At 39.1% G+C, this 27814-nt stretch overlaps 1 protein-coding gene across 12 annotated transcripts in view; it reads left to right on the forward strand.

The window, feature by feature from the left end:
- upf3a (UPF3A regulator of nonsense mediated mRNA decay) overlaps positions 1 to 23422 on the forward strand; it is a 57789-nt gene extending 34367 nt beyond the window's left edge. For 5 of the 12 annotated variants that reach the window (XM_059964338.1, XM_059964341.1, XM_059964342.1 and 2 more), the window contains 3 exons: positions 4611 to 4759; positions 6443 to 6752; positions 21500 to 23422. In XM_059964338.1, the coding sequence (XP_059820321.1) occupies positions 4611 to 4759; positions 6443 to 6752; positions 21500 to 21670 (630 nt within the window). In that variant the 3' untranslated portion in view covers positions 21671 to 23422. Of the gene's footprint in view, positions 1 to 4610; positions 4760 to 4985; positions 6335 to 6442; positions 6753 to 21499 lie in introns of those variants that run through there. The other 7 variants (XM_059964340.1, XR_009511169.1, XR_009511171.1 and 4 more) reach the window with 7 other exon arrangements.
- The last annotated feature ends 4392 nt before the right edge of the window (positions 23423 to 27814 follow it).

Below are 27814 nucleotides of genomic sequence, written 5' to 3' on the forward strand. Positions count from 1 at the left end.
CGAGCATAGTCAGTAATGCGCTTGATGCCCAGCCAGGGATTGTTATTAGACAGGTTTTCCTGTAGGGAGCACACCGCTGTGTGTGAAATGACTGCTGTTAAGGTACCAATGTCTTCTATGCCCCTACTGATGTAGCTGATGACAGATGAGGCATATTCTCGAGGTTTATGCCTGCTCTGTTGTGGCCTCTTTGAACATCTGCCAATTAGTCTGGTCAAAGCAGTCCTGAAGCTCCAATAATAATAAAGAGATTGCATTATTATATCTTACAGTGATGGTTTCTCTATTTTCATATGGAGATGTGATCGAAGAGGCCAAATTGAAGATGTGGGGTGGTTTAGTAAATACAGCGTCTGTTTATATAAATACTACATGGTCCAGTCTGTTTGTTTCCCTTGTGACATGTTGTTGGAATTTAGGTAAATTATCCTGCAGGTTAACATGATTAAAGTCTCCTGCAATTATGAAGAGACCATCCAGATCTTTGTTTTGTAGAGAGCTGAGGATACTGTAAAGCTCTCCCTGAACGTCCTTGGTGCTCATGATTGGAGGGGATATAAACTGTGATGAAGAATATAACAGTAACCTCCCTGAGCAAATAATGTGGCTGGCAATTAATTGTAAGATATTCAATTGCCCCAGAATTATGACTGCTAATTACAGATGGGTTTGTGCACCAATCTTTGTTATTGATACACAGATTCCATCTCCTTTGAATTTCCTCGACAGGGTCATCCCATCAAGTAGAAATGCCAAGTTGGGCATGCTATTGTTTAACCATGTTTCAGTGAAACCCAGAATACAGCAATTTATCATCTCTTTCTGTGCATTCATTCTCAGTCTCAGTGAGTCCATTTTATTTTTTAGCAAATAGACATGGACAGGAAAGGTGATGATACCACTGGCCTGATTGGGTTAGCTCTCAGCCTAGCTGGTGCCCCTTCTCACTTAAGACGTTTCTGCTTCCACTCGCACTGTCTGTGTCTGTCACTTACTCTGCTGAGCTGCTGAGGCCAGGTTGCTGTCACTGGATCTGATGTCATAGAATCCTTAGTCCACTGATCACCACTATTAATTCTACTGCCAGCAGTTTGAAAAGTAATTTTCTTTAAGAGTGCAGCAGCACTGTATTTGCAGAGCTTTGGTTGACTGAAATCCCTGACTAGAAACTTAGAAACACTATCTAAGAATTTAAAACTAGCATCATTATTGGGAGCTGGAGAAATCACTGTGTCTCTCTGTGCTGCCATTTCAAATGAAGGTGAAGAACTTTATTAATCATAACGTGGCCACCTATGGAGGAAACTGACGTAGTAACAGAGACATTGGGAGAATGCCTCTCAAGCTGCACTTATGGAAAATAAAGCACTTAACATTTCAGGTCAAAGACCCATCAGAACTGAAAAATAAAGCTAAAATGCTCAAAATAGCAAGTCAAGCCAATCTTATGGGAAGAGAAGCAGAATTAACTTTTCAGGCTGAAGACTCCTTGTCAAAAAAGGCAAGTTATTCCAAGAAACGGAGAAGGTTAGAACCAATGAAACAATGGGTGAAACAATGAAAAAGCATTTGTTCTACACATTATCCTCCCCCAGTTTCTCAGTTATTTGCACTAGCTTGTTTTCTTTCATGAATTCTGATTAAGAGCTTTCAACCTGGAATGTTAATAGGTTTCTCTTTTCACAGTTGCTCCTTGGGTGGCTGAGTTCTTTGAACACTTATGTTTTTGTTTCAGATTGCAGCATCTGCAATCCCCATTTCTCATTTTCCACACATCTCTCCCATTTCCCGCACATCTGCCCTCACCCCATCCACCTGCCACCCCCGCTCAGGATAAGGTTCCCCTTGTCCTTACCTACCACCCCACCAGCCTCCAGGTCCAACATATAATTCTCGGTAACTTCCGCCACCGCCAATGGAATCCCACTACCAAGCACATTTTTCCCTCCCACCCCCCCTTCTGCTTTTCACAGGGATCGCTCCCTACGTGACTCCCTTGTCCACTCGTCGTCCCCCCCCCATCCCTTCCCACCGATCTCCCTCCTGGCACTTTTCCTTGTAAACGGAACAAGTGCTACACCTGCCCTTACACTTCCTCCCTCACCACCATTCAGGGCCCCAGACAGTCCTTCCAGGTGAGGCGACACTCCACCTGTGAGTCGGCTAATGTGGTATACTGCGTCTGGTGCTCCCGGTGTGGCCTTTTATATATTGGTGAGACCCGACGCAGACTGGGAAACCGTTTCGTGTAACACCTATGCTCGGTCCGCCAGAAAAAGCAGGATCTCCCAGTGGCCACACATTTTAATTCCACGTCCCATTCCCATTCTGATATGTCTATCCATGGCCTCCTCTATTGTCAAAATGAATCCAAACTCAGGTTGGAGGAACAACACCTTATATACCGGCTGGGTAGCCTCCAACCTGATGGCATGAACATTGACTTCTCTAACTTCCGTTAATGCTCCTCCTCCCCTTCTTACCCCATCCCTGATAAATTTAGCTGTTCGCCTGTTCTCCATCTCCCTCTGGTGCTCCCCCTCCCCCCATTCTTTCTCCTGAGGCCTCCCGTCCCATGATCCTTTCCCTTCTCTAGCTCTGTATCACTTTCGCTAATCACCTTTCCAGCTCTTAGCTTCATCCCACCCCCTCCAGTCTACTATCATTTCGCATTTCCCCCTCCCCCCACTACTTTCAAATCTCTTACTACCTTTCCTTTCGGTTAGTCCTGACGAAGGGTCTCAGCCCGAAACATTGACAGCGCTTCTCCCTATAGATGCTGCCTAGCCTGCTGTGTTCTACCAGCATTTTGTGTGTGTTGTTATCTGCAGTTTTATTTGTGTTTCCTCAATTAATGCAGCTTTCACTTTTACTTTTTGCATTAATTGAATTTCACAGTTAAAGGTTTATAAACACTTGTTTCTTCTTCTATAAGATCTAAGAAATTCCTTTCCTAATTTTTGACTTGTGGATTTAAGGTTGAGATACTTCAGTGGTAGATTTGCAACATAGTATTGCTGGATTCCATTGTATAAATATGCAAATTCTTATCTTAATGCATTATATAGCTATCAATCAGTGAATACTTCTCACATCTGAAATCTTGGGGATGTTGGGAGATAACCCTAAAAGCAAATTTGTGTAATATTAGCAGCAGTCAGCTGCTTCAAAGATGGCTGTTGAAAAGAGGCAACAAGTGAAACCTTGCACCGAAAGTTTCAAAAGGACCTAGACCAGAGGTCGGCAACCTGCGGCTCCAGAGCCACATGCGGCTCTTTGATCTCTGTGATGTGGCTCCCCGTGGTTTGTTAGCTTTTGAAATGTAATTCGAAATTTGAAGATTATGGTGATCTTGTACAATCTGAAAACTTTGTGGAGACACCGTTTCCTGGCACATCCGAACCGGCTCACAATTAGCCACCGTTCCGGCTAAGGGAGATAGCCTACGGGGGTTTGTGAGTACGTGTCTTTTGGAACATCCGCACCCACGGGGACGGGTTGAGGGAGGCTTTAAAGCAAGGCTGTTTAGTTCGAATAAAGCTACCTTTGACTGCAGTCTTTATTTTAGCGCTGCGTGTAGCGCTACACCGCTACAACGTGTTTTTTTATCGCTATTAATATACATCACAACTGCCAATGCCTGACACCCACCAGTGCGCGCTTCCTTTTAATTTTTCGATCCAAGGTAGGCTAACTATGGAGTAACCTTCAACCCAACGTCTTTTTTTCGGAGTTCAAAATGTTTTTGTTGCATGCAGAAATGTAATTTCGTTTTCTCTGCAGGAGTTCATCAATTTCATAAATGCAACACATTATAGTTTGTTTATACATAGCATAAAGGCAAAAAAAAACCCGTTGTATGCAGTGTTATTTCATTATGTGGCTCCCAGTGTTTTCTTTTCTGTGGGAAATGGGTCCATATTGGCTCTTTCAGTGGTAAACGTTGCCGACCCCTGACCTAGACAAATGTGTGATGAGCATTATCCACAAAGGGAATGTCCTCTATACTAAGTAACCATGGCATCCCTTCGGGGGAATAGCTTCCCTTCCCAGCAGAAGCTTGCTTGTGACTATATGTTTGCAATTGGGGTGACTGTACCTTGGGGAGACTTATAAGGTTAAAAAAAAAGTCTTGTCTATTGCCATGGGCTGAAGGAATAGTAGTAGATCCTGATCACTTAGCATGCCACCAAAGTTCTAGAGGAGCTACTACTATTCCTCCAGCTAGAGCAAAATTGGAGATCAGGAACGAAAGTGAGAAATACTGTACTATTCACTTATTTTTCAAACTTTAAGGACAGAATCTATCATCATACTCTGCTGAAATTAATTAATAGCAATTCATGAAATAGTTATAATCAAAAAAATTACTAAAATGAGGTTTGATGGTAAAATTAAATTTCTTGTTTGCATCGGTATGTGTTACTAAAGTGCTGCCTGTGCAAAAGACAAGGTATGACATTCCTGAAGGTTTGAAGAATTAACACTTAAGAACATGCTCCAAGGTGTCAAAGTCAAATTGATCTAGGATAAGAAAGTTCAAATTGATTCCAAAATGTAACATTTTATAATATACTTTTTATATAATCAACTTGCATTGTAATCTTCAGTTGTTGAAAAAAGTTGATAAGGAGGAAGAACAGGACTTGGACAAATGGAAAGAGAAAGCAGAGGATGGTGACGCTGATAAAGGAAAGTGGGAAAAATCATGCTGTCCAGGAAAACGATCAGAAATTATACAGAAGGATGTCAAAGATAAGTGAGTTTTTTTTTTAAATCAGCATTCTTTTACTATGTTAATTATGTCTGCCTGCTCGTTGGAAGTGAAAGTGGAAACTGCAATATTAATGCTTGCTTAATATGTGGACATTTAATTGATTTGTTTTCTTTCAAAAGTTTTATTTATTAAAGTAATCTGAAAATTGTTTAACTTTAAGGGACTCCTTTACAACTGTACTGATTCTATTACTGATTTAATTTTACAGGCATAATGGAATCTGCAACATTCATTTTCAAGCATCCTCAAAATAAAAATTAATTTTAAAATTTGCTAACAAAACTTCAATTTTCATTGGTAATAAAGGTCATTATTTTAGTCTATTTCAGTTGCTGTTATTTTCTCTACCATGCTATTCTCTTTTACACCCTTACAAAATGTTACACATTATTATTTACATATAATAAACCCATATTATTCAGCGCTGCTGTTTGGTAAAGGTGTTAGCTAGAGGTGTTTTTGCTAGCAAAAAAAATCTATATCCATGAGTTAAAAAGACATATTTTAACATTATAAAAGAAGCAAGATTATCCATAGCTCTGTGAATAAAGAACAAAAATTGCTACATTGTAAAACAATAATTTCTGTTGTCACTGAGCAGTAAGTTCTATCATTGTCTGACATCATTATTGTAATAAAAAACACAGTATTTAAGAGTTATCAGAATAATAAAACAGTAATAATTACTGTGCAGCCTTCAGTGTTAGTCTAGGTTATTTGAGGTAAATGAAATGAAAGTAATTGATCTGAAATGAGAAACAAGTAGTTTGTTATTTATGGGACTCTTAAGGGATGATTTTAACTTTAAGCAGTTATGTGAAATGGGTGCAATTGATCCAATATCTGGCATAAAACCCACCCAGTTCTTATTTCCACTGAAGTGAAATAATAAATTATTTCAACCTGATTTTTATGGTTATTAGAAATTGTTGTTTAAAATGTATAGGACAGCATCCATTAATTTCTACACTTGCACTGTGTATTGTTTGCAATGTCAAAGCTTCACATTATTTTAGAATTAAGTTTTGAGGAGAGAAAATATTCACCGAATTTGTATTGCTTCTACCAGTGAACATGCCAGCCACTGAACAATTACCAGGCCAAGGCTGTAAATAGTCTTCTCAGTGAAAGATTAGGCCTAGCACTTCAGAGAATAGGTTAATTTAAATGTTTTAATTGTTTACATGTGTGTTTTTTCACACTTCAATTTTTTGTTTAATTTTTTTTAACATTTTTAATTTTTGACAGGTCCTGACTGAATGCTTGTTGACAGTATAAAAAGCTGATCTGGCAGCTGAGAAGCAGAGGGGAACGGGGCCTCGCTGCTTTCAACGCCGGTCTTGTCACAACAGACGGCCACTTGCTGTAAGGGAGACCCAATGTTGTCTGGGCCTTGCCTATGTGCTAGAAGTCAGGCTCCCAGAGGAAGACTGCTCCCTGGACCACGCTGGAAGAAAAGCATGGTCCAGGGCACAGATGATCAGAAAACTTGGGGTAGCAGAAGATCTGCCCTTTTTGTTACAGCTGCTTTGAGTTACATAACAAACAATAGAAATGGTATTTAAGTTTTCCTGATTTACCTTAATATAATTATTTAAAATATGTCACTGCAGGCAGCATGCCAAAAAAGAAACATAATTAACGATAAATTTTATTTTTACGTAGACCACCAAACGATAGTGATAAAGAACGTAGAGAGAGGGAACGGGAAAGAAGATTGAGGGAAAAAGAACGAGAACGAGAGCGACAAAGACGACGTGAGGATGAGCGCAGAAAGCAAAAAGAGCGATATGATGTAGAGAGGGCTATGAGAACTAAAGAAGAAGAGACAAAAAGAGGGAAGGAACACGGACATGAAAGAGAAAAGAAGGGAGACAGCTTGAACTACATCTTCAGTACTGAGAAAATAGACAAACTGGGTAAAGAAGACAAAAACGATGACGTGGGATCTAAAAGGGAACGAATAAGAAATAAGGTATCTGTCACCATTTTTTCAAGCTACTATGGTATTGGCAACATTAATTGGAGTGAATATTCAAGTTCTACATTCTAAAATACTGGAAGTTAAATGCATACACAAGTTAGTTGTCAAATACTTTGAAACAAGGACAACACATAGCATTAACAAGTCCTCTAAGGCATTGTTTCAATTCATTGTATCATTTTAAACTTCATATTTAGAATGGGATAAAACGTGTTATTAATTTTTATTATAACCCAAATGATTTGAAGTTTTGACTTAAAAATTACTAATCTGCAGAAAATAGTATTTCAAAAATTAATAAAAATATCTTTTAATTCCACAAGTAACCGCTGATGAAGATTTATGCTTATTAAAGGATTTAATTTTCTCAAAGTTAACAAAAGGAGGTAAAGTTGAGTTCTTTAGTTTCCAGTACTACTGAACTTATGATCTCAAAATTATTTGAAATGAGCAATTTCATTTCAGTTTCTGAAACAAGATGGAAAATTTTAAATAAAATTTGTATTTTAACTAGTGTTTTTTAAGATTATTCTTTGACAGAAATAGTACATTGATTTAGAGAGCTGGTTAAGGAAAGGTCTTACTTATGGAAAGTTTAATTGCTACCCTTTAAACATGCTCTTGAATGGGGAGAAATTATTTTTATATCCATATAATCATTATTTAACTTTTTTAACTAAGTGATACATTTTTGAGGAATTATCACTGAAGAAATACAAAATATTAATGTACAAATGAACCCATTTTATTATAGTTCAGGAAACAGAAATCAGCCCTTACGAAATTCACAGATAGTTACCAAAAAATCTGGAATACCAAAAAATCTGGAATACAGAATAATAAATCACTCTTACAATTTTTTCTGGTGAAAAAAAGTATTTAAATAAACACTTCTTTTAAATCTATATCTTGCAATATATGTACAGATGATGTAGCTTTGTTTTACTGAAAATCATGATCTAGTCCTTTTCTAGGAACATGTTCCCACTAACATGAGGTTTGCCTGTATATAGTTTTAATAGGCTATCTCAATAAACAGATTTCTAAAACTCAAAGTATTCTAGGAAATTGCTGGTGTAATGCAAGGCATTAAAATAAGGAAGACACCAGAAAATATCTGGAAAAATAGTGTTGGGTAAATCTACACTAGTTTAAAGAAGAACCCTGTTTCTGTATTGAGGAATGCATTGAACAGTTCTTGTGACTGTTCTTGGTTCGGAGCTTGTAGTTTAAATTGGTAAGATTGATTTATTCAATTTATCATTTGGAAAATATTTTCAATGTGACTTAGGAACATAGGGTATTTTTCTAAGGCTGTAAGGATTCCCTATTATAGTTCTTAGTTTATCTTATAATTTATCTAACTTTGGATAGAGAAACAGGTCTTGAATTATTGAAGGTGCAAAGTTCATTAAAAGTATTCTCTATATTTTGCTGAAGGAGAATATACATCTATCAAGTATAAAAATTGAAATTTCCATCTCTTTTTATATCATGTATTCTTTGGTTCATGACTAAAATTCACTTTATGCATCAGCCTACATTTCATGGTGAAGATAGCATTTAGCTTATTGAAACATTACAGCATAGTAAATAGGAGCTGGAACAGAAGCGGGTTATTCAATGCTTAAGGCCTTGATGCACCATCAATAACTCACTCTGAGATGTAAAAGCGAGGTATCGGCTTTTATTGACTGGAAGAAGGAACAAGCAGTGATTGACCACTATACTACATCCTGGAGACAGAGAGGCCGGGCTCAGACCTCCATCACCTTTATACAGGGGTCTGTGGGAGGAGCCACAGGAGCAGTCATCAGGGGGCGTGTCCAGACAGGTATATGTAGTTCACCACAGGCCTATTCCACATTAGCTCTGAACATCCATTTCCCAGCTTCTTCACATATTCCTTAGGTACCAAGCAATATGTCTGCCTCCTTCTTGAATGCATTTAATGCAGGATCTCCATTTCTATCTTGGAAGAGTTCATTCTTCTGAGTAAAGAAATGTTTCAGTGTTAAATAACTTACATTGCATCCTGATGCCCTATCCTCCTGGTTTTGGCATCAGGAACACCCAACAGCAAAGAACAGTACAGTATAGGAACAGGCCTTTAGGTCCACAATATTGTGTTAAACTAATTAAAGTAGCAATTATATGTTCAAGTAAATTAATCCCTTCTACCTGCACAAAATACGTATCCTTGTGCCCATCTAAGAGCCCCTTCAATGCTGCTATCATATTTGCCTATCATATTAGGCATCAGATGGCAAGACAAAGCACCAAACACTGAAGCTCTCTCTAGAGCAAGTCTACCACTGCTGATGAGAGCACAGACCTGGTGGGCAGGTCATGTCATCCATATGCCGGACGATCGCATATTCAAGCAGCTCTTTTTTGGAGAACTCTCTGCAGGAAGACGCTTGCATGGAGGGCAGAAGAAACGTTACAAAGACGCACACTAAAGGCCTCCCTGAAGTCGCTTGAACATAGACGCAACCTCCTGGGAAATGCTGGCACAAAACCACCCTACCTGGCGCGGCCTCATCCACAAGGCTGTCAAGCTTACAAAGCAAGGCATACTGCTGAAGCACAATATAAACACAAGCTGTGCAAGTCCAGAGCCATTAGCGCAACAACTGCAGTGCCTACACACGTCTGCCCAACATGTGCCAGGACATTCCATGCCCAAATTGGCCTGACCAGTCATCTTCAGACATACTGCATCCAGTCTCAAAGTCAACAGATGGTGTCGACTGATGGTCAACAACAATGGACGAGCAGGACATATTTGCCTCCACCACCACCCAGGCAACGCATTCCAAGTGTCCACTTTCTGTTTTTTAAAAAATGCCCCTTACATCTCCTTTAAATTTTCCCCCCTCACTTTAAATGTATACCCAGTTCCAATTCTGGTAAAAAGATACTGGCTGTCTCCTCTAGCTATGCCTCACGTAATTTTGTAAACCTCTATTAGATCTCCCCTCAGCCTCTACCACTCCAGAGAAAACAACCCAAGTTTGTCCAAACTCTCCTTAAAGTGGCATGCCCTCTATTGCATGTAGCAGCCTGGTAACTCTCTTCTGTACCCTCTCCAAAGCCTTGGCGTCCTTCCTATAATGGGGCAAACAGAGATGAATGCAATTCTCCAGAACTGGCCTAACTAGTTTTATACATTTGCACCATAACTTCATGACTTGTGATCTCACTCTCTCGACTAATGAAGGCAAGCTGCCATATGTCTTCTTTACCACCCTACCAAACTGTGCAGCCACTTCAGAGAGTATGGTCTTGGACAGTGGTAAGGGTCTTCCCATTAATAGTGTACTGTCTCTTTACACTTGTTCTTCCGAAGTGCAACACTTCACATTTGACTGAGATAAACTTCATCTGCCATTTCTCCACCCAGTCTGCAACTGATCGATATCCTGCTGTATCCTTTGCCAGTCTTTTAAACTACCCTCAACACCATCATGTACCATCTGTAAATTTTACTAACCCACTCATTTACATCATTTATATCCATCACAAACATTAGATGTACCTCTACAGACCTCTGCAAAACACCATGAGTCACAGACCTCCAGCCCAGAATAAGTCCTCTCAATGCTACCGTCTGTCCTCTATAGGCAAGCCAATTCTGAATCCAAACAGCCAATTTTCCATGAATGCCATGCGTCTTAATATTCTGGATGAGCCTCCAATGTGGAAGCTTGACAAACTCCTTATTAAAATCCATGTAGACAAGTTCCACAGTTCTAGCTTTATCAATCCCCTTTGTAACTTCTTCAACAAAACTCAGTCAAATTAATAAGACACAATTTGTCCTGCACAAAACCATGTTTAATGTCCATGATTAGGCCATGGTTTTCCAAATGCTCATAAATCTTATCCCTAAGAATCCTGTCCAGTAACTGATGTGTCACTCACCAGTCCATAGATTCCAGGTTTGTCCCTATTTCCCTTTTTGAATCCTCCCTACAATTAGTTTGTCTAGTCCCGTTAGCATTTTTATAAGTTTCTAGTAGACCTTCTCTCATTGCTTTGAGCTTCAGTGACTGTGGGCCTAATGAATGCAACCTATCTTCATGAATACATTTTGCCATTTCAGAATCAGTCTAGTGAACCTTTTGTTGCACTCCTTCCATGCCAAGAACACCCATCCACATAAGGAAGATCAAAACTGTACACAAATCTACAGTTGGATTATTGTGTGCAGTGCTGGTCAACTAGCTCATGGAAAGGATCCACCATTGGTTCTGCCCTCACCCGAAACTCTACCATTTCCCAAATATCCTCACTCACACTATCTTCCCGCCATCGCAACAGCGATGGAGTTTCCCTTGTCCTTACCTACCACCCCATCAGCCTCTGAATTCACACCTACCAATAAACATATCCTTACCTCCCCCACCCCTCACTTTCCACAGGGATTGCGCCCTCCATGATTCCCTTGTCCATTTGTCCCTGCCCACTAATCTCCCTCCTGGCACTTATCCCTGCAAGTGGCCAAATGCTACAACTGCATATTCACCTCCCCCCTTACCTCCATTCAGAGCCCCAAACAGTCCTCTCAGATGAGGTAGCACTTCACCTGTGAATCTGCTGGATTCCCTCTCTCTACTCTCCCTCCCTCCCTCCCTCCCTCTCCCCTCTTCTATTCCCCACTCTAGCCTCTTACCTCTTCTCACCTGCTTATCACCTCCCCCAGGTCCCCTCCTCCTTACCTTTCTCCTATGGTTCACTCTTCTCTCCTATCAGAATCCTTTCTTGCCAGCCCTTTACCTTTCATACCCATCTGACTTCACCTATCACCTAGCTATCTCCTTTCCATCCCTCCTGCCATTTTATTCTGGCATCTTCCCCCTTCCTTTCCAGTTCTGAAGGGGCTCAGCACAAAACATCATCTGTTTATTCATTTTCATGGATGCTGCCTGACCTACTGAGTTCCTCTAGCATGTGTGTTGCTCTCGATTTCCAGCAGCTGCAGAATTTCTTGTGTTCATGGAAAGGATGTCATTAAGCTAGAAAGGGTTCAGAAAAAATTCATGAGGATATTACCAGGACTCAAAGTTTGAGTTATGAAAAATTGGATAGACTGGTCTGTTTTTGCCGGCTGAGGGGGTGACCTTAAAGGGGTTTATAAAATCGTGAGAGATATAGATAAGTTGAATGGTTATAATCTTTTGTGGCCAGTGTAGGGGAGTCTAAAACTAGAGGGGAAAGATTTAAAGGAGTCTTGATTGACAAGTTTTTCCACACAGAATGTGGTGGGCATATGCAATAAGCTGCCAGAAGAAATGGTAGAGATGTTTGGAAAACATTTAGATAGGTACAAGGATTGGAAAGGTATAGTGGGATGTGGGCAAAATGTGAGCATATGGGACAAACTCATTGTTGGTAGCTCAACTTCAATGTACATTTTCCAGAAATGCCCTATCCAGTTGGTTCCCTATTACCTATTATAATAATTACATCTTCTATTTAAACACTGCAGTAGATTTGTTAATTATTTCCTTTTGATAATTCTTGTTCCCTCTGTCTAACCCCACTATTGCATCTTTAACATTAGATTCTAGCACTATTGGTTTACTGATACTGTGTATAATCCATCTTTTTAATCATTTCCTTTTTAAAGCACTGTAGTTGCATTTGACACTGTTCAGCTGTAGGATCTTCTCTGAAGTCAAAAGAATTTTTGAAAATATCACCATTACATTCAATATTTCCAGGGCAACTTCTTTTTTATGTTCTTAGATATAAATGATAAACCTCTCCAGATTGGTTAACATTTAATTTCCCTAGCATTATTTCTTTACTAATGTGTATTTCCTTCAGATACTTACTCTTTAAGCTCTTAGTTCTTATAGGTGGTTCTTTGTGTCTCCTTTGAAAAGCCAGAAACAATATGGACATTTTTTTGATTTCAATAGGTAAAGGACTTGTGTAGACCATTAATTAGGTTGAATGTTTCTAGGTCAGAAATATTAAATAAAAAACATAGGTCTGTATTTTAAATTTTCACTTATTTCCAATCTTTGTTACTTTGACAATGCAAGGGTGGTGAAACTGCTTCATCCATCTTCAAATTCAATGTCATTACCCTTGAAATTTAATGCTTTGTCTCTTAAATGGATGTGCACCTCCAAGGATTATTGTCTGCCCTACAGTTAATTTGAAAATGACTGGAGACTAATTGAAAATCAATTTTAAAGAACCTTCAAGGATGCATTAAAACTGTACATTATAACATGATTCTCATAACTATGTCACAGAATTCACAGACAATGTCAAGCAGTATTTTTCAAAAACCTCTTTCAACATTTTTACTTGTTGAATAAAAGGTTAATGTCATGAAATTGAATAGAATTGCAGAACACGAAAAAATGTTTCTTCATAGATATGTTTTTCAGGATCTACTGTTTTGTTTTTTTTTACATCTGTACAAAAATCCATAAGTACCAAATATTTAAAATGATCTTGTTTTTATCAAAATTATGTAAGTACTCAGCTGGTCAAACAGCATCTGCGGGGAGATTCATCACATGGGTCACTGATTCCTGGGGCTCTGTACGAAGACACAATTCTTTAAGTGATGGTGATACTTTTTTGGCATCCTCAGCTCCTTGCACTTGCAAGTCAAAAGACTTCTCACAAACTTAACTGTTTGACTAGATCTGACATTAGGCTCACTTTGGTCAGGATTAGCAATTTCATGTACAGTCTAGGTACTCAACTAGGAAGCCTCAATACATATGTATTTTTTAAAATACTTTCATGAAAGTACACTGTTGCTGCCTCAGCAAGCCCCTCCTCAGACTCCTGCTTACACTGTGGGATTTACCCAAAGATCAATGATGATGAAACAATCATATTCATCGCTTAGTAATTGAGTTGTTCTTGGCTCCCTCAATTTTACTTTCATCACTTTTGCTTCTCTTCTTTTATTTCACTTCTCTATGCAGTATTTTTGGCAATGAAGTCTCTTAGACTGGCTTTTTTGGGCTCCACACTGTTCACCATTCTTTTTCTATAATCTGTCCTCTGTTTATAGAAGCTTTCCAACACTTGTGTGGGATAGCCATGGAGCTCTAGGGCTCTAGCAGACAAGATTGCCTTCCAAACTAGGCTTGCATATGGACTGCATGTCACTTCTACTAAATAACTCAGGGGCCATTTTATTCCATACACCTGCTTGTTAGTGCAAATATATAATCTGCCACTCATGTGGCAGCAACTCAATGCGTGCAGAAGTGATCAAGAAGTTCAGTTGTTCAGACCAAACATCAGAATGGAAAAAAAATGTGAACTAAATTACTTTGAACATAGAATAATTGTTGATGCCAGACAGTGTGGAGATCAGAAACGCTGATCTCCTGGGATTTTCATGCACAACAGTCTCTAGAGTTTACAGAAAATGGTACAGAAAACCAAAACACATCCAGTGAGCAGCAGTTTTGTGAGTGAAAATGTCTTGTTAATGAGAGGTCAGAGGCAAATGGCCAGACTGGTTCAAGAAAGTGACAGTAATTCAAATAACCACACATTCCAACAGTGATGTACAGAATAGAATCTCTGAATGCACAACATGTTGAATCCTTGAAGGGAATGGGCCACAGCAGCAGAAGACCATGAATGTAAAGGAGGTACCTAATAAAGTGGCCACTGTGTGCATCTATCACAGTTGTACTATTCATTCTCTCACGTAGCTGATCTTGCCTCAATCCCACAATTCTGTACTTGTTTTTCTCCTATATATGCTTTGTACTTTCTATGTTCCTTCTAAGATTTTGTTGCTTCTTCTTCATAATTTTCCCATATGCTAATTTTGCCACTTTTGGCTTTCTGCCCTACCATGGATATCAAATATCTGTCACATTTCCCTACTGTAATATCTGTATGGCATACCAAGCTGTTCCAGTTCACTTAAATGTTAGCCAACCTTTCTTTTCTATATAGTGTTTGGTGCAGTAAACACCTACAGATGTTTCCATAGAACCGTAGAACACTACAGCACAGTACAGGCCCTTCAGCCCTCCATGTTGTGCTAACCCATATAATCCTTTAAAAAAGTACTAAACCCACACTACCCCATAACCCTCCATTTTTCAAACAAAATATTTAAAAATTTCCACCAATAGTCAATGATACTTAATGCAATTAAGTGTATAGTCCAAAAGAGTATTTTTTGATAACTAGTGATGTTCTAGATCATGAGGTGTTGACAGATCTAGTTAGAACTATGAAGCAAAATATGGCAGAACACCAAGGACTAAACTGTGTAAGAAAAATCACAAACAAAAGAAAATCTGCAGATGCTGGAAATCTGAGCAACACGTACAAAATGCTGGAGGAACTCGGCAGTTGATGTACTTTTTTCCGTAGATGTTGCCTGGTCTGCTGAGCTCCTTCAGCATTTTGTGTATGTTGCTGTGTAAGAAAAATAGTGGAAAGCATTATCATAAATGTATAAGAAAATCCAACTTGTAAATCCATAATGAGCAATACATGCAGCGGAGCCTGAGAAGTTATTATACTACTCTCCTCAGCTTTAAGAAAATTGAATTTATATCATCCGTGGTTAAAAAGGTTACACTAAATGTATCAAATATCAGAAAAATACAGTAACAGTGTTGCAGATTTGAGAAATCTGAAATAGAAACAAAATATGGGAAATCAGGCAGCATCCATGAAGAAACAGAGTCAATGTTTCAGGTTAATAATTATTCATCAACTGACAAAAATAGATTTAAAGTATGTTTTTTTTTAAGATAAACAGAAAGGGAAAGGATGGTACAAAGAAAATGGAAGGTGTGTGATTAGATGGAGACTGAAATAAATTGACATAATATCATAGTGCCTGGTGAGGGAAGATAGTAAAGGCTAGTGAAAAAAGTTACATTTTGTGAATGTGTAGGTAGGAGGTGAACTAACCAAAGTTCACAGGAAAGGTGCAAGAATAATGTGTTCATCGGATGAGCTCAGTTGAATTCAGTGTTGAGTGCAACGTTAATGTTCAGAATCTGCAAATGAGTTGCCTTTCCTTCGATTTGTATCATCCTCATTAGAATAGAGTGGAAGATCAAAGAGGGATGGAGAATTAAAGTGAGAACCAACTGGAAAATAAACCTTTGTGGTCTGAACAGAGGTGCTCTTCAAAGTTGTCACCTAAACTACCTTGATTTTCCCAGTACAGGGGAGATCACATTGTTGAAGAAAATTAATAAAACGGAAAATTAAATTTGTGGTTGAGGGAGAGAAGATGGAAGTAGATGACTGAAGGTTTTTTATTGCTGGGGGGAGGGGTTAAGATTTTTAAGGGAAGAAAGAAGGAGAATGGGGTTGATAAAAAAAACTGCCATGTCTGAACGGCTAATTATTAGGGCTGAGTAAGAATGAACAACAACAGAGAACATGCGGCATTAAGGCAGAATCCAAAGAGAACGATGGGATTAAGACTGTCAATAATCCTCAATCAGATTGAAAATCACATTTTAGATGAGTGCTAAACCAAGGTTTAAAAAAGCAGGTAGGAGATATGTAGGTTTTCCGGGAAAAAAAATTTAATAAGTATCCAAGACTAACACAATCGTTTTCAAAGCAAAGTAGCAAGTTGGATCCAAAATTACCTCTGTGGAAAGTCAGGGATTTTTTTTTGCATGAAGACAATTTCCAGGAGATAACACAGGTATCAGAACAAGCTGTATTTTATTTCAATATTTGAATCAACAATGGCATTGTTAAGAATTAAGGATGCTGCAAAATTTGTCCATGTATTTGATAGTAAAGAAAATTATAGAGCGCAGATCATTATCAATGGTTTGGTCAGGTAGATATATGAACTCAATCCATTAAAAAAGGTGGGATGGTGCATTTGGAAGGGCAAAGGAATATACAGTTATGAAATGCTGAGAAGTGAAGAGAAACTTTGAATGTCTACTCACAAATCCCTGAAGTTGTAGATTGATAAATAAGGTTGTTAAGGAGCATATGATAATTAAATTCAATGCATTGTTAATAAAGAAAATCAATGAGGTCATAATAAAATTATAAAGAATTGTAATTAGGACACTGCAATAGGAGATGTACTATTTTTTGATTTATTGATTGGTTCCACTGGCCAAAAAAATATGGTAAAATATACACAAAATGTTACCTAAAATCAGTAAAGCTTCTTTCACTATTACTTTCTTAGTATGCAGAATTTTGATCTAGAAAAAGAGACTCTGCATTTCATAAATTAAATCTGCTGTGAATATGGCTAACAATTTTCTGTATTGGGTGTAAATTAGACTCACATTTGTCAAAATATTCCATTTATATTTGCTGTTGATCATTTTGGTGAAAATCCAGTTGCTTGTTTCCTGCCCTAATTTCATTGCAATATCACATCATTATCTCTTACCATTTGAGAACAATTGAAACGTTTGGAGAGTTGTTGACACATGTAGGGTCCATGTGGGGACCAATGACGTGGGTAGGAAGAGTGAAGAAGTTCTGAAAGGTGAGTTTAGGGAGTTAGGCACCAAGTTAAAGGACAGGACCTCCAGGATAGCAGTCTCAGGATTGCTACCAGTGCCACGTGCAGGCGGGTTTAGAAATAGTAAGATAGCGCAGAACAACACGTGGCTGAAGACATGATGCAGGAGGGAGGGCTTCAGATTTATAGATATTTGGGCAGTTTTCCAGGGAAGTTGGGACCTGTTCTGGTTGGACGGGTTACATCTAAACTGGAGGGGGGCAAATATTCTTGCAGGTAGGTTTGCTAGAGAGGCTTCGGTGGATTTAAACTAGATACAAGGGGGGAGGAGAACCAGAGTGTAGGAACAGATATATGGGAGAAGGAAGAAAAAGAAGATAGTAAAGTTGTTTGCACCGTTAGTAATAAACAGAGAGTAAGAGGTGGAGAATTTCTTAAATGCATTTATTTTAATGCTAGGAGCATTGTAAGAAAGGTGGATGAGCTTAGAGCATGGATTGATACCTGGAAATATGATGTTGTAGCTATTAGTGAAACATGGTTGCAGGAGGGGTGTGATTAGCAACTAAATATTCCTGGATTTTGTTGCTTCAGGTGTGATAGAGTCGGAGGGACAAGAGGGGAAGATGTTGCATTGCTTGGCAGAGAAAATATTACTGCTCTGGCAGGATAGATTAAGGGCTCGTCTAGGGAGGCTATTTGGGTGGAATTGAGGAATGGGAAAGGTGTAGTAACACTTATAGAGGTGTATTATAGACCAGCTAATGGGGAGTGAGAATTGGAGGAGCAAATTTGTAAGGAGATAACAGATATTTGTAGTAAGCATGGGGTTGTGATTGTGGGAGATTTTAATTTTCCACACATAGACTGGAAAGCCCATACTGTAAAAGGGATGGATGGCTTGGAGTTTGTAAAATGTGTGCAGGATAGTTTTTTGCAGCAATACATAGAGGTACCAACTAGAGAAGGGACAGTGTTGGATCTCCTGTTAGGGAATGAGATAGGTCAGGTGACAGAGGTATGTGTTGGGGAGCACTTCGGGTCCAGTGATCACAATGCTATTAGTTTCAATATAATTATGGAGAAGCATAGGACTGGACCCAGGGTTGAGATTTTTGATTGGAGAAAGGATAACTTTGAGGAGATGTGAAAGGATTTAGAAGGAGTGGATTGGGACAATTTATTTTATGGGAAGGATGTAATAGAGAAATGGAGGTCATTTAAAGGTGAAATTTTGAGGGTACAGAATCTTTATGTTCCTGTTAGGTCGGGGTATTGGAAACTTGGTTCGGAAAAAGAGAGGTATCTACAATAAACATAGGCAGCATGGAGTAAATGAAGTGCTCGAGGAATATAAAGAATGTAAAAAGAATCTTAAGAAAGAAATTAGAAAAGCTAAAAGAAGATACGAGGTTGCTTTGGCAAGTAAGGTGAAAATAAATCCAAAGGGTATCTATAGTTATATTAATGGCAGAAGGATAGTGAGGGATAAAATTGGTCCCTTAGAGAATCAGAGTGGACAGCTATGTGTAGAGCCAAAAGAGATGGGGGAGATTTTGAACAATTTCTTTACTTCAGTATTCACTAAGGAGAAGGATATTGAATTGTGTAAGGTAAGGAAAACAAGTAGGGAAGTTATGGAAAGTATGACGATTAGAAAAGAGGAAGTCCTGGCGCTTTTAAGGAATATAAAAGTGGCTAAGTCTCTGGGTCCTGATAGGATATTCCCTGGGACCTTGAGGGAAGTTAGTGTAGAAATAGCAGGGGCTCTGTCAGAAATATTTCAAATGTCATTAGAAATGGGGATGGTGCCGGAGGACTGGCATATTGCTCATGTGGTTCCATTGTTTAAGAAGGTTTCTAAGAGTAAACCTAGCAATTATCGGCCTGTAAGTTTGACTTCAGAAAAGCCTTTGACAAGGTTCCGCACAGAAGGTTAGTTAGGAAGGTTCAGTCGTTAGGTATTAATATTAAAGTAGTAAAATGGATTCAACAGTGGCTGGATGGGAGATGCCAAAGTATAGTGGTGGATAACTTTGTCGGGTTGGAGGCCGGTGACAAGTGGTGTGCCTCAGGGATCTGTACTGGGTCCAATGTTGTTTGTCCTATACATTAATGATCTGGATGATGGGGTGGTAAACTGGATTAGTAAGTATGCAGATGATACTAAGATAGGTGGTGTTGTGGATAATGAAGTAGGTTTTCAAAGCTTGCAGAGAGATTTAGGCCAGTTAGAAGAGTGGGTTGAAAGATGGCAGATGGAGTTTAATGCTGATAAGTATGAGGTGCTACATCTTGGTAGGAATAATCCAAATAGGACATGCATGGTAAATGGTAGGGCATTGAAGAATGCAGTAAAACAGAGTGATCTAGGAGTAATGGTGCATAGTTCCCTGAAGGTGGAATCTCATGTGGATAGGGTGGTGAAGAAAGCTTTTGGTATGCTGGCCTTTATAAATCAGAGCATTGAGTATAGGAGTTGGGATGTAATGTTAAAATTGTACAAGGCATTGATGAGGCCAAATTCGGAGTATTGTGTACAGTTCTGGTCACCAAATTATAGGAACGTTGTCAACAAAAGAGAGAGTACAGAGAAGATTTACTAGAATATTACCTGGGTTTCGGCACCTAAGTTACAGAGAAAGGTTGAATAAGTTAAGTCTTTATTCTTTGGAGCATAGAAGGTTGAGGGAGGACTTGATAGAGGTATTTAAAATTGAGGAGGATAGATAGAGTTGACGTGGATAGGCTTTTTCCATTGAGAGTAGGGGAGGTTCAAACAAGAGGACATGAGTTAAGAGTTAAGGGGCAAAAGTTTAGGGATTGCACGAGGGGGAACTTCTTTACTCAGAGAGTGGTAGCTGTGTGGAACAAGCTTCCAGTAGAAGTGGTAGAGGCAGGTTCAATATTGTCTTTTAAAGTAAAATTGGATAGGTATATGGGCAGGAAAGGAATGGAGGGTTATGGGCTGAGTGCAGGTCGGTGGGACTAGGTGAGAGTAAGCGTTCGGCACGGACTAGAAGGGCCGAGATGGCCTGTTTCCGTGCTGTACCTGTTGCATGGTTATAAATATCCCTGCATAAATTCAAGAAAAGGAATTTAATTTCTTGAGATATTTTAGACTTTCATTAACAGATAATTAAATGTAACAGATTATAGTGCAGATCTTCATAAATAAAAGAGAAGATATGCTATGCCTTGACAGTTCAGTGGTGGATAAATCCAGAGGACCTGTTGGGATTTATCCCAGGCTGCTATGGTAGACAAGGGAAAAGATTGCTGGGACTCAGGCTGGGATTTTTAAATCTTTACTGAAAATAAATGAATAGTATGATGGATTGGGTCTTGGGAAGTACTGAGGAACAGAGGGACCTGAAAGTAGAAGTCCATAGATTCTTGAAGGTGGCAACACAAGTAGATTATGTGGTCAGAAAGGCATATAGGATAGTGGCCTTCATTAGTTGGTGTGTTGAGTACAGAAGTTATGCTCCAACTTTATAAGTCCTTGGTCAGACAGCTGGAATACTACATGCAATTCTAATCACCATGCTGTTGGAAGGCTGTGATATTGCTGAGAGAGTGCAGAGGACATTCACTTGAACATTGTCATTATATGGCGAAGCTAGGGCTGTTCTCTCTGCAGTGGAGGTAGTTAACGGAGCACATTACTGAGATATATAAAATTCTGAGGGGGAAAGATAGGGTGTTCTGCAGGAAAATTTTCCCCATTTCAGTGGTAGATAAACCTAGAGAACAGATTCAAGTCAGGGTGAAGAAAGTTGGAGGAGATAGGATAGGCACTTTCTACACAAATAGTAGTATGTACCTGAAATACATTGCCTGAGACAGTGGTCGAAGCTGGGTCAATTATAGCATTTAAAAAGTGTCTAGATGAGCACCTGAATCATCTTGATATGGAAGGCTTTGGACCAAGTGCTAGGAGATGGGATTAATACTGAAGGGTGCCCATTGGTTCAGTGTGGACGAGTGGGCTAAATGGCATGTTGTGCAATTCTATGATTCCATGACTAATTTAGCCTCCAGGTTGAAGTTGATTTCTATAAAATCTGAATTTCATTAAGGTTCACATGCATTTGACTGTTCATAAAATAATATGCATTAAAGAACCATCTTTTGGAATTTTCTATGTTCTTCTGCTTGACATTACATTGTCACACTGAAATTGCACTGCTTATAAAACATGTATCACAATGCACCTGCATGGGTTTGCACAGTACTTTTCCTGATTCTGATTGTACAGGACCGTCCAGCTATGCAGTTGTACCAACCTGGAGCGCGGTGCCGAACCCGTCTCGGATCAGCAGGAAGAACATATGATTGCTGCAGTAAATCCTCTGAGGACAGCACAGAGAGAAAGTATGAAGATGATAGTTCTATTGGAGCTTGTTCTGAGAAAAGTTGTGAAGAATGAAAGTGTGTCAATTCCGGTGATCAGTTGAGAAGAACACTATTACTTCACTGAAACAGATAGGCAGCATCATAATGTATATGGCCATCTCAGCATTGATTTTCTGCTTAACCTTGTATTAATAAAAGTTTTGTTATTTTAGTAATTTGACTAGTTAACTTAGTTTAAAGTAGTAAATAACAGGTAGAATTTGTTGAAAATGATATCTGTAGAGCAAAATTCAGTATAGGACCACTTGTATGAGGAAGTGTTACTGGATAGGATGCAGGTCGAATAGTGAGGTTTGGATATTAGCACATTATCAATTTATAAACTATACTGATATGCCGATTTCCTAGAAGTTGCATGTATGTGATTAGATGTCCATGATTCTAATGATAGTGTGAGATGATTTCAACACTCTGGTTTCTTTTCCACTGATACATATGGCCATGTGAAGTTGGATGGAGTTGTTATTTTAAATATGATGGGAAATAATTTTTAAGTATTCATTAATCCTGCAGTGGCAATATCACTCATTTTATATCCAAATCTGGCTCTGAAGTATGTTGCAGCCAGGTACAGTGCATTCCTGATACCAATTTGTACTAGTTTGTCACATTTGTAGCATCATAATTTTCTTTTACTCCTTAGACTTTCACTCCTCAAGATTGAGAACTGACACTTCAAATCTGCCTGTGGGTTCTGTAATGGCTAATGAGGCCAACGTGCAAGCCGCAACCATCCACAGATGGGCAGGAGATGCTGACAGAGCAAGTGTGTAGGTAGCTTGTGAAGTGGTGTGCTCCCAATATATTTGTCAAGGTACCATCCTGACTTCTGTTTCACCAAAATAAGCTATCATGAACCAGAGTCCTCAGGTGATGATGACGATGTTGGAAGTTTTGAGTACATACTTGAGTTAAAATCATAATCCATGTACTGTATAATAGCATTTTAAAAGGTATATGGTTGATCCAAAACATAATTCACAATATCATGATATCTGTCCAGGCATGAATACCCAGAACTTTTTTTGCAACTGACTTCAAGGTTACACAGTTGACAAAATAACTAGCATAACAACTGCACATTAACTCCACAATATCTGTCTGAGACTAACTTACAATATAATTCCATTTCAGAATTTACAACCAACTATGAACTTTTGATTAGAGACTGAGGGTAAAAGATGGAATAACAGTTACCTAGTAAATTATGCCATTTTAGTATCTAGTGCAAGTTGGGATTGATACATCTGCAAACCACAAGCTTTATCATACAAAAGCATGTTTAATATTTTGCAATACTTCAGTGTGGATGGAAAATGTAAGAAGAACTTAATTTTTCAACTTTAGTCAGATATTATCCGGCTGTATTGTTCTCCAGTTACCTTCAGTATTACAGAAAATTTATGTGCCATAACAGTGAGCCTCAGTTGCTACATTTATGTTGAACTTCTAATTTCATCTAAGAACATGGAATTTGTAAAATGAACTTTGATATTCTGTTTAAGATTTTCTTAATATTCTGTTTTAATATCCAGTTGTCTACTCCTCCATTGCTTCTGTCAGCAAACAATAGTAATATCATCAATATATGGTATTGTTTCAATAGATTTGTAATTTCATAGCTATTATTGCATAGCTGTTGAAAGATATGTATGTGATTCACAAATTGTTCAATCCATTATGGATTTTAACTTAATATTGTTGGATCCATGAGTAGAAGTGTGACTGTAAGATATTAAATGGTTTGACTATTAATTGGATTACATAAAGTCTTTTATGTTTATGGAGAAGTTATTTTTATTTTTATATCTCACTTTTAGGCATGATTTCATGAGTTTTATTAGCTACTGTTCCAGTTGAAAGGACCAGTGAGTATCTATAGAGTACCTTGTATGTAAATTTTTGAAAGTATGTTTACCTAAATTGATATGATTTGTAACAAAATTATTTTTTCAAACAATGAGTACAATTTACAATAATTTTCCATTAATTCTTTTTCAATGCCCAATGCCACTCCTCCAAGCTTCTTTCATTAATCCTCTGCCATTTTGATAAACTACATGCAAATGAATCTGTAAATGAGGGAGAAAGCAACTTTACTTTTTTTTAAGTGACAATCATTCTTAAGTGCATTAAGAATGGGAAATCCTATGACAACTGTATAGAACAATGTTGTCATTTATGACTGGTGTTCATAGTGGCTGAATTAATTATTGGAAATAATGATTTATACCTGTTTTGTGATATTTCTGTTCACTGTCTGTGTAAATCATAAAACACTGGACTTAATGATGGGTGCTTTAGTAGGGTAAAAATTCTTGACACAATATTAAATCCAATTTTGTGATCTACAAAATATCCCAAATCTCAAAATAGCACCTGCACCTGCATAACACTAAGGGGCAGAAAACGCTGGTGGGAGTTGTGTACAGGCCACCTAACAGTAGTAGTGAGGTTGGGGATGGCATTAAACAGGAAATTAGAAATGCATGCAATAAAGGAACAGTAGTTATAATGGGTGACTTCAATCTACATATAGATTGGGTGAACCAAATTGGTAAGGGTGCTGAGGAAGAGGATTTCTTGGAATGTATGCGGGATGGTTTTCTGAACCAACATGTCGAGGAACCAACTAGAGAGCAGGCCATTCTAGATTGGGTATTGAGCAATGAGGAAGGGTTAGTTAGCAATCTTGTCGTGCGAGACCCCTTGGGTAAGAGTGACCATAATATGGTGGAATTCTCCATTAAGATGGAGAGTGACATAGTTAATTCAGAACCAAAGGTTCTGAACTTAAAGAAGGGTAACTTTGAAGGTGTGAGATGTGAATTAGCTAAGATAGACTGGCAAATGATACTTAAAGGGTTGACGGTGGATATGCAATGGCAAGCATTTAAAGATCGCATGGATGAACTACAACAGTTGTTCATCCCAGTTTGGCAAAAGAATAAACCAGGGAAGGTAGTGCACCCGTGGCTGACAAGGGAAATTAGGGATTGTATCAAGTCCAAAGAAGAAACATATAAATTAGCAAAAAAAGCGACACACCTGAGGACTGGGAGAAATTCAGAGACCAGCAGAGGAGGACAAAGGAAAGGGGAAAAAAGATTATGAGAGAAAGCTGGTAGGGAACATAAAAACTGACTGTAAAAGATTTTATAGATATGTGAAAAGAAAAAGATTGGTCAAGACAAATGTAGGTCCTTTACAGTCAGAAACAGGTGTATTGATCATAGGGAACAAAGACATGGCAGGCCAATTGAATAACTACTTTGCTTCTGTCTTCACTAAGGAGGACATAAATAATCTTCCGGAAATAGTAAGGGAGCGAGAGTCTAGTGAGATGGAGGAACTGAGGGAAATACATGTTAGTAGGGAAGTGGTGTTAGGTAAATTGAAGGGATTAAAGGCAGATAAATCCCCAGGGCCAGATGGTCTGCATCCCGGAGTGCTTAAAGAAGTAGCCCAAGAAATAGTGGATGCATTAGTGATAATTTTTCAAAACTCCTTAGATTCTGGATTAGGTCCTGAGGATTGGAGGGTAGCTAATGTAACCCCACTTTTTAAAAAAGGAGGGAGAGAAAAACCGGGGAATTATAGACCGGTTAGCCTGACACCGGTGGTGGGGAAAATGCTAGAGTCGGTTATGAAATATGTGATAACAGCACATTTGGAAAGAGGTGAAATCATCAGACAAAGTCAGCATGGATTTGTGAAAGGAAAGTCATGTCTGATTAATCTTTTAGAAGATGTAACTAGTAGAGTGGATCGGGAAGAGCCAGTGGATGTGATATATTTAGATTTTGAAAAGGCTTTTGACAAGGTCCCACACAGGAGATTAGTATGCAAACTTAAAGCACATGGTATTGGGGGTATGGTATTGATGTGTATAGAGAATTGGCTGGCAGACAGGAAGCAAAGAGTGGGAGTAAACGGAACCTTTTCAGAATGGCAGGCAGTGACTAGTTGGGTACCGCAAGGTTCAGTGCTGAGACCCCAGTTGTTTACAATATATATTAATGATTTAGATGAGGGAATTAAATGCAGCATCTCCAAGTTTGCGGATGACATGAAGCTGGGCGGCGGTGTTAGTTGTGAGGAGGATGCTAAGAGGATGCAGGGTGACTTGGATAGGTTAGGTGAGTGGGCAAATTCATGGCAGATGCAATTTAATGTGGATAAATGTGAGGTTATCCACTTTGGTTGCAAGAACAGGAAAACAAATTATTATCTGAACGGTGTCCGATTAGGAAAAGGGGAGATGCAACGAGACCTGGGTGTCATTGTACACCAGTCATTGAAGGTGGGCATGCAGGTACAGCAGGCGGTGAAAAAGGCAAATGGTATGTTGGCATTCATAGCAAAAGGATTTGAGTACAGGAGCAAGGAGGTTCTACTGCAGTTGTACAAGAACTTGGTGAGACCGCACCTAGAGTATTGTGTGCGGTTTTGGTCCCCTAATCTGAGGAAAGACACTCTTGCCATAGAGGGAGTACAAAGGAGGTTCACCAGATTGATTCCTGGGATGGCAGGACTTTCATATGAAGAAAGACTGGATCGACTAGGCTTATACTCACTGGAATTTAGAAGATTGAGGGGGGATCTTATTGAAACGTATAAAATTCTAAAGGGATTGGACAGGCTAGATGCAGGAAGATTGTTTCCAATGTTGGGGAAGTCCAGAACGAGGGGTCACGGTTTAAGGATAAAGGGGAAGCCTTTTAGGACCGAGATGAGGGAAAACTTCCTCACACAGAGAGTGGTGAATCTGTGGAATTCTCTGCCACAGGAAACAGTTGAGGCCAGTTCATTGGCTATATTTAAGAGGAAGTTAGATTTGACCCTTGTGGCTAAAGGGATCAGGGGGTATGGAGAGAGCAGGTACAGGGTTCTGAGTTGGATGATCAGCCATGATCATACTGAATGCGGTGCAGGCTCGAAGGGCCTACTCCTGCACCTATTTTTTATGTTTCTATTACTGTGTAAATATTTCAATTTCCATAACAATGGTTGTATGATCTTTGGCAAGTTGTCAGTTATATGGAAGGGTGAGGAATTTTGAAATGTGTTCTCTAGAACCTGGAAGATTTTGTACATAAATACTGCAGAAAAAGAAAGAAATGGGGGAGTTTTGTTCACTGTACTGATACAATTTTAATGGAAAAATAATCTTAGCATTAAAAATTAAGATGTAGAATACCATTGTTGAAAATGAGAAATAACAAGGAAGTCAATACTGTATATAAACATAAGAGATTCTGCAGATGCTGGAAATCCAGAGGACCGCACACAAAATGATGGAGGAACTCAGCAGGTTAGGCAGTATAGGTGAAGCCACGTAGGTAGTGTAGTGAACTACATATACCTGTCTGGACACGCCCCACCCCTGCTGACTGCTCCTGTGGCTCCTCCCATGGACCCTGGTATAAAGGTGATTGGAAGCACAGCCCCGGTCTCAGTCTCCAGGATGTTGTGTGGTGGTCACTTGCTACTTGTTCTTTCTTCCAGCCAATAAAAGCCTATATCTCGCCTCACGTCTCCGAGAGTTATTGATGGCGCATCAGGTAGATAAGACAAAAAAACTGGGGAAGAAAGAAATCTGTTAGTAGAGGAAAGTGGACCATGGGAGAAAGGGAAGATGGTGGGGTATCAGGGGGAGGTGATAGGCAGGTGAGAAGAAGGTGCCAGAGGCTAGAGTGGGGAACAGAAGAAGAGGGAAGGGGGAGGGGGAAATACCAGAAGGAGAAATCTATGCTCATGCCATCAGGTTGAATGCCACCTAAGTGGAATATGAGGGGTTGCTCCTCCTTCCTGAGTGTGGCCTCATTGTGGAAGGCCAAAGTCAAAGGCATGGACCACCCTGTCTCAACGGGAATGGGGATAGGAATTTAAATGGTTGGCCACTTGGAAATTCTGCTTCTTTTGGCAGATGGAGCAAAGGTACACAACAAAGCGGCCCCCCAATTTAATCTCATCATTGTAAAGGAGGCCACATTGAGGACACCAAATACAATAGACAACTCCAACAGATTCACAGGTGAAGTGCTGCCTCACCTGGAAGGACTATTTGAGGCACTGAATAAAGGTAAGGGAGGAGGTAAATGGGCAGGAGTAGCATTTCTGTCACTTGCAGGGATACATGCAAGGAGGGAGATTA

The sequence above is a fragment of the Hypanus sabinus genome, chromosome 3 (assembly GCF_030144855.1).
Source record: "Hypanus sabinus isolate sHypSab1 chromosome 3, sHypSab1.hap1, whole genome shotgun sequence".
NCBI lineage: Eukaryota > Metazoa > Chordata > Chondrichthyes > Myliobatiformes > Dasyatidae > Hypanus > Hypanus sabinus.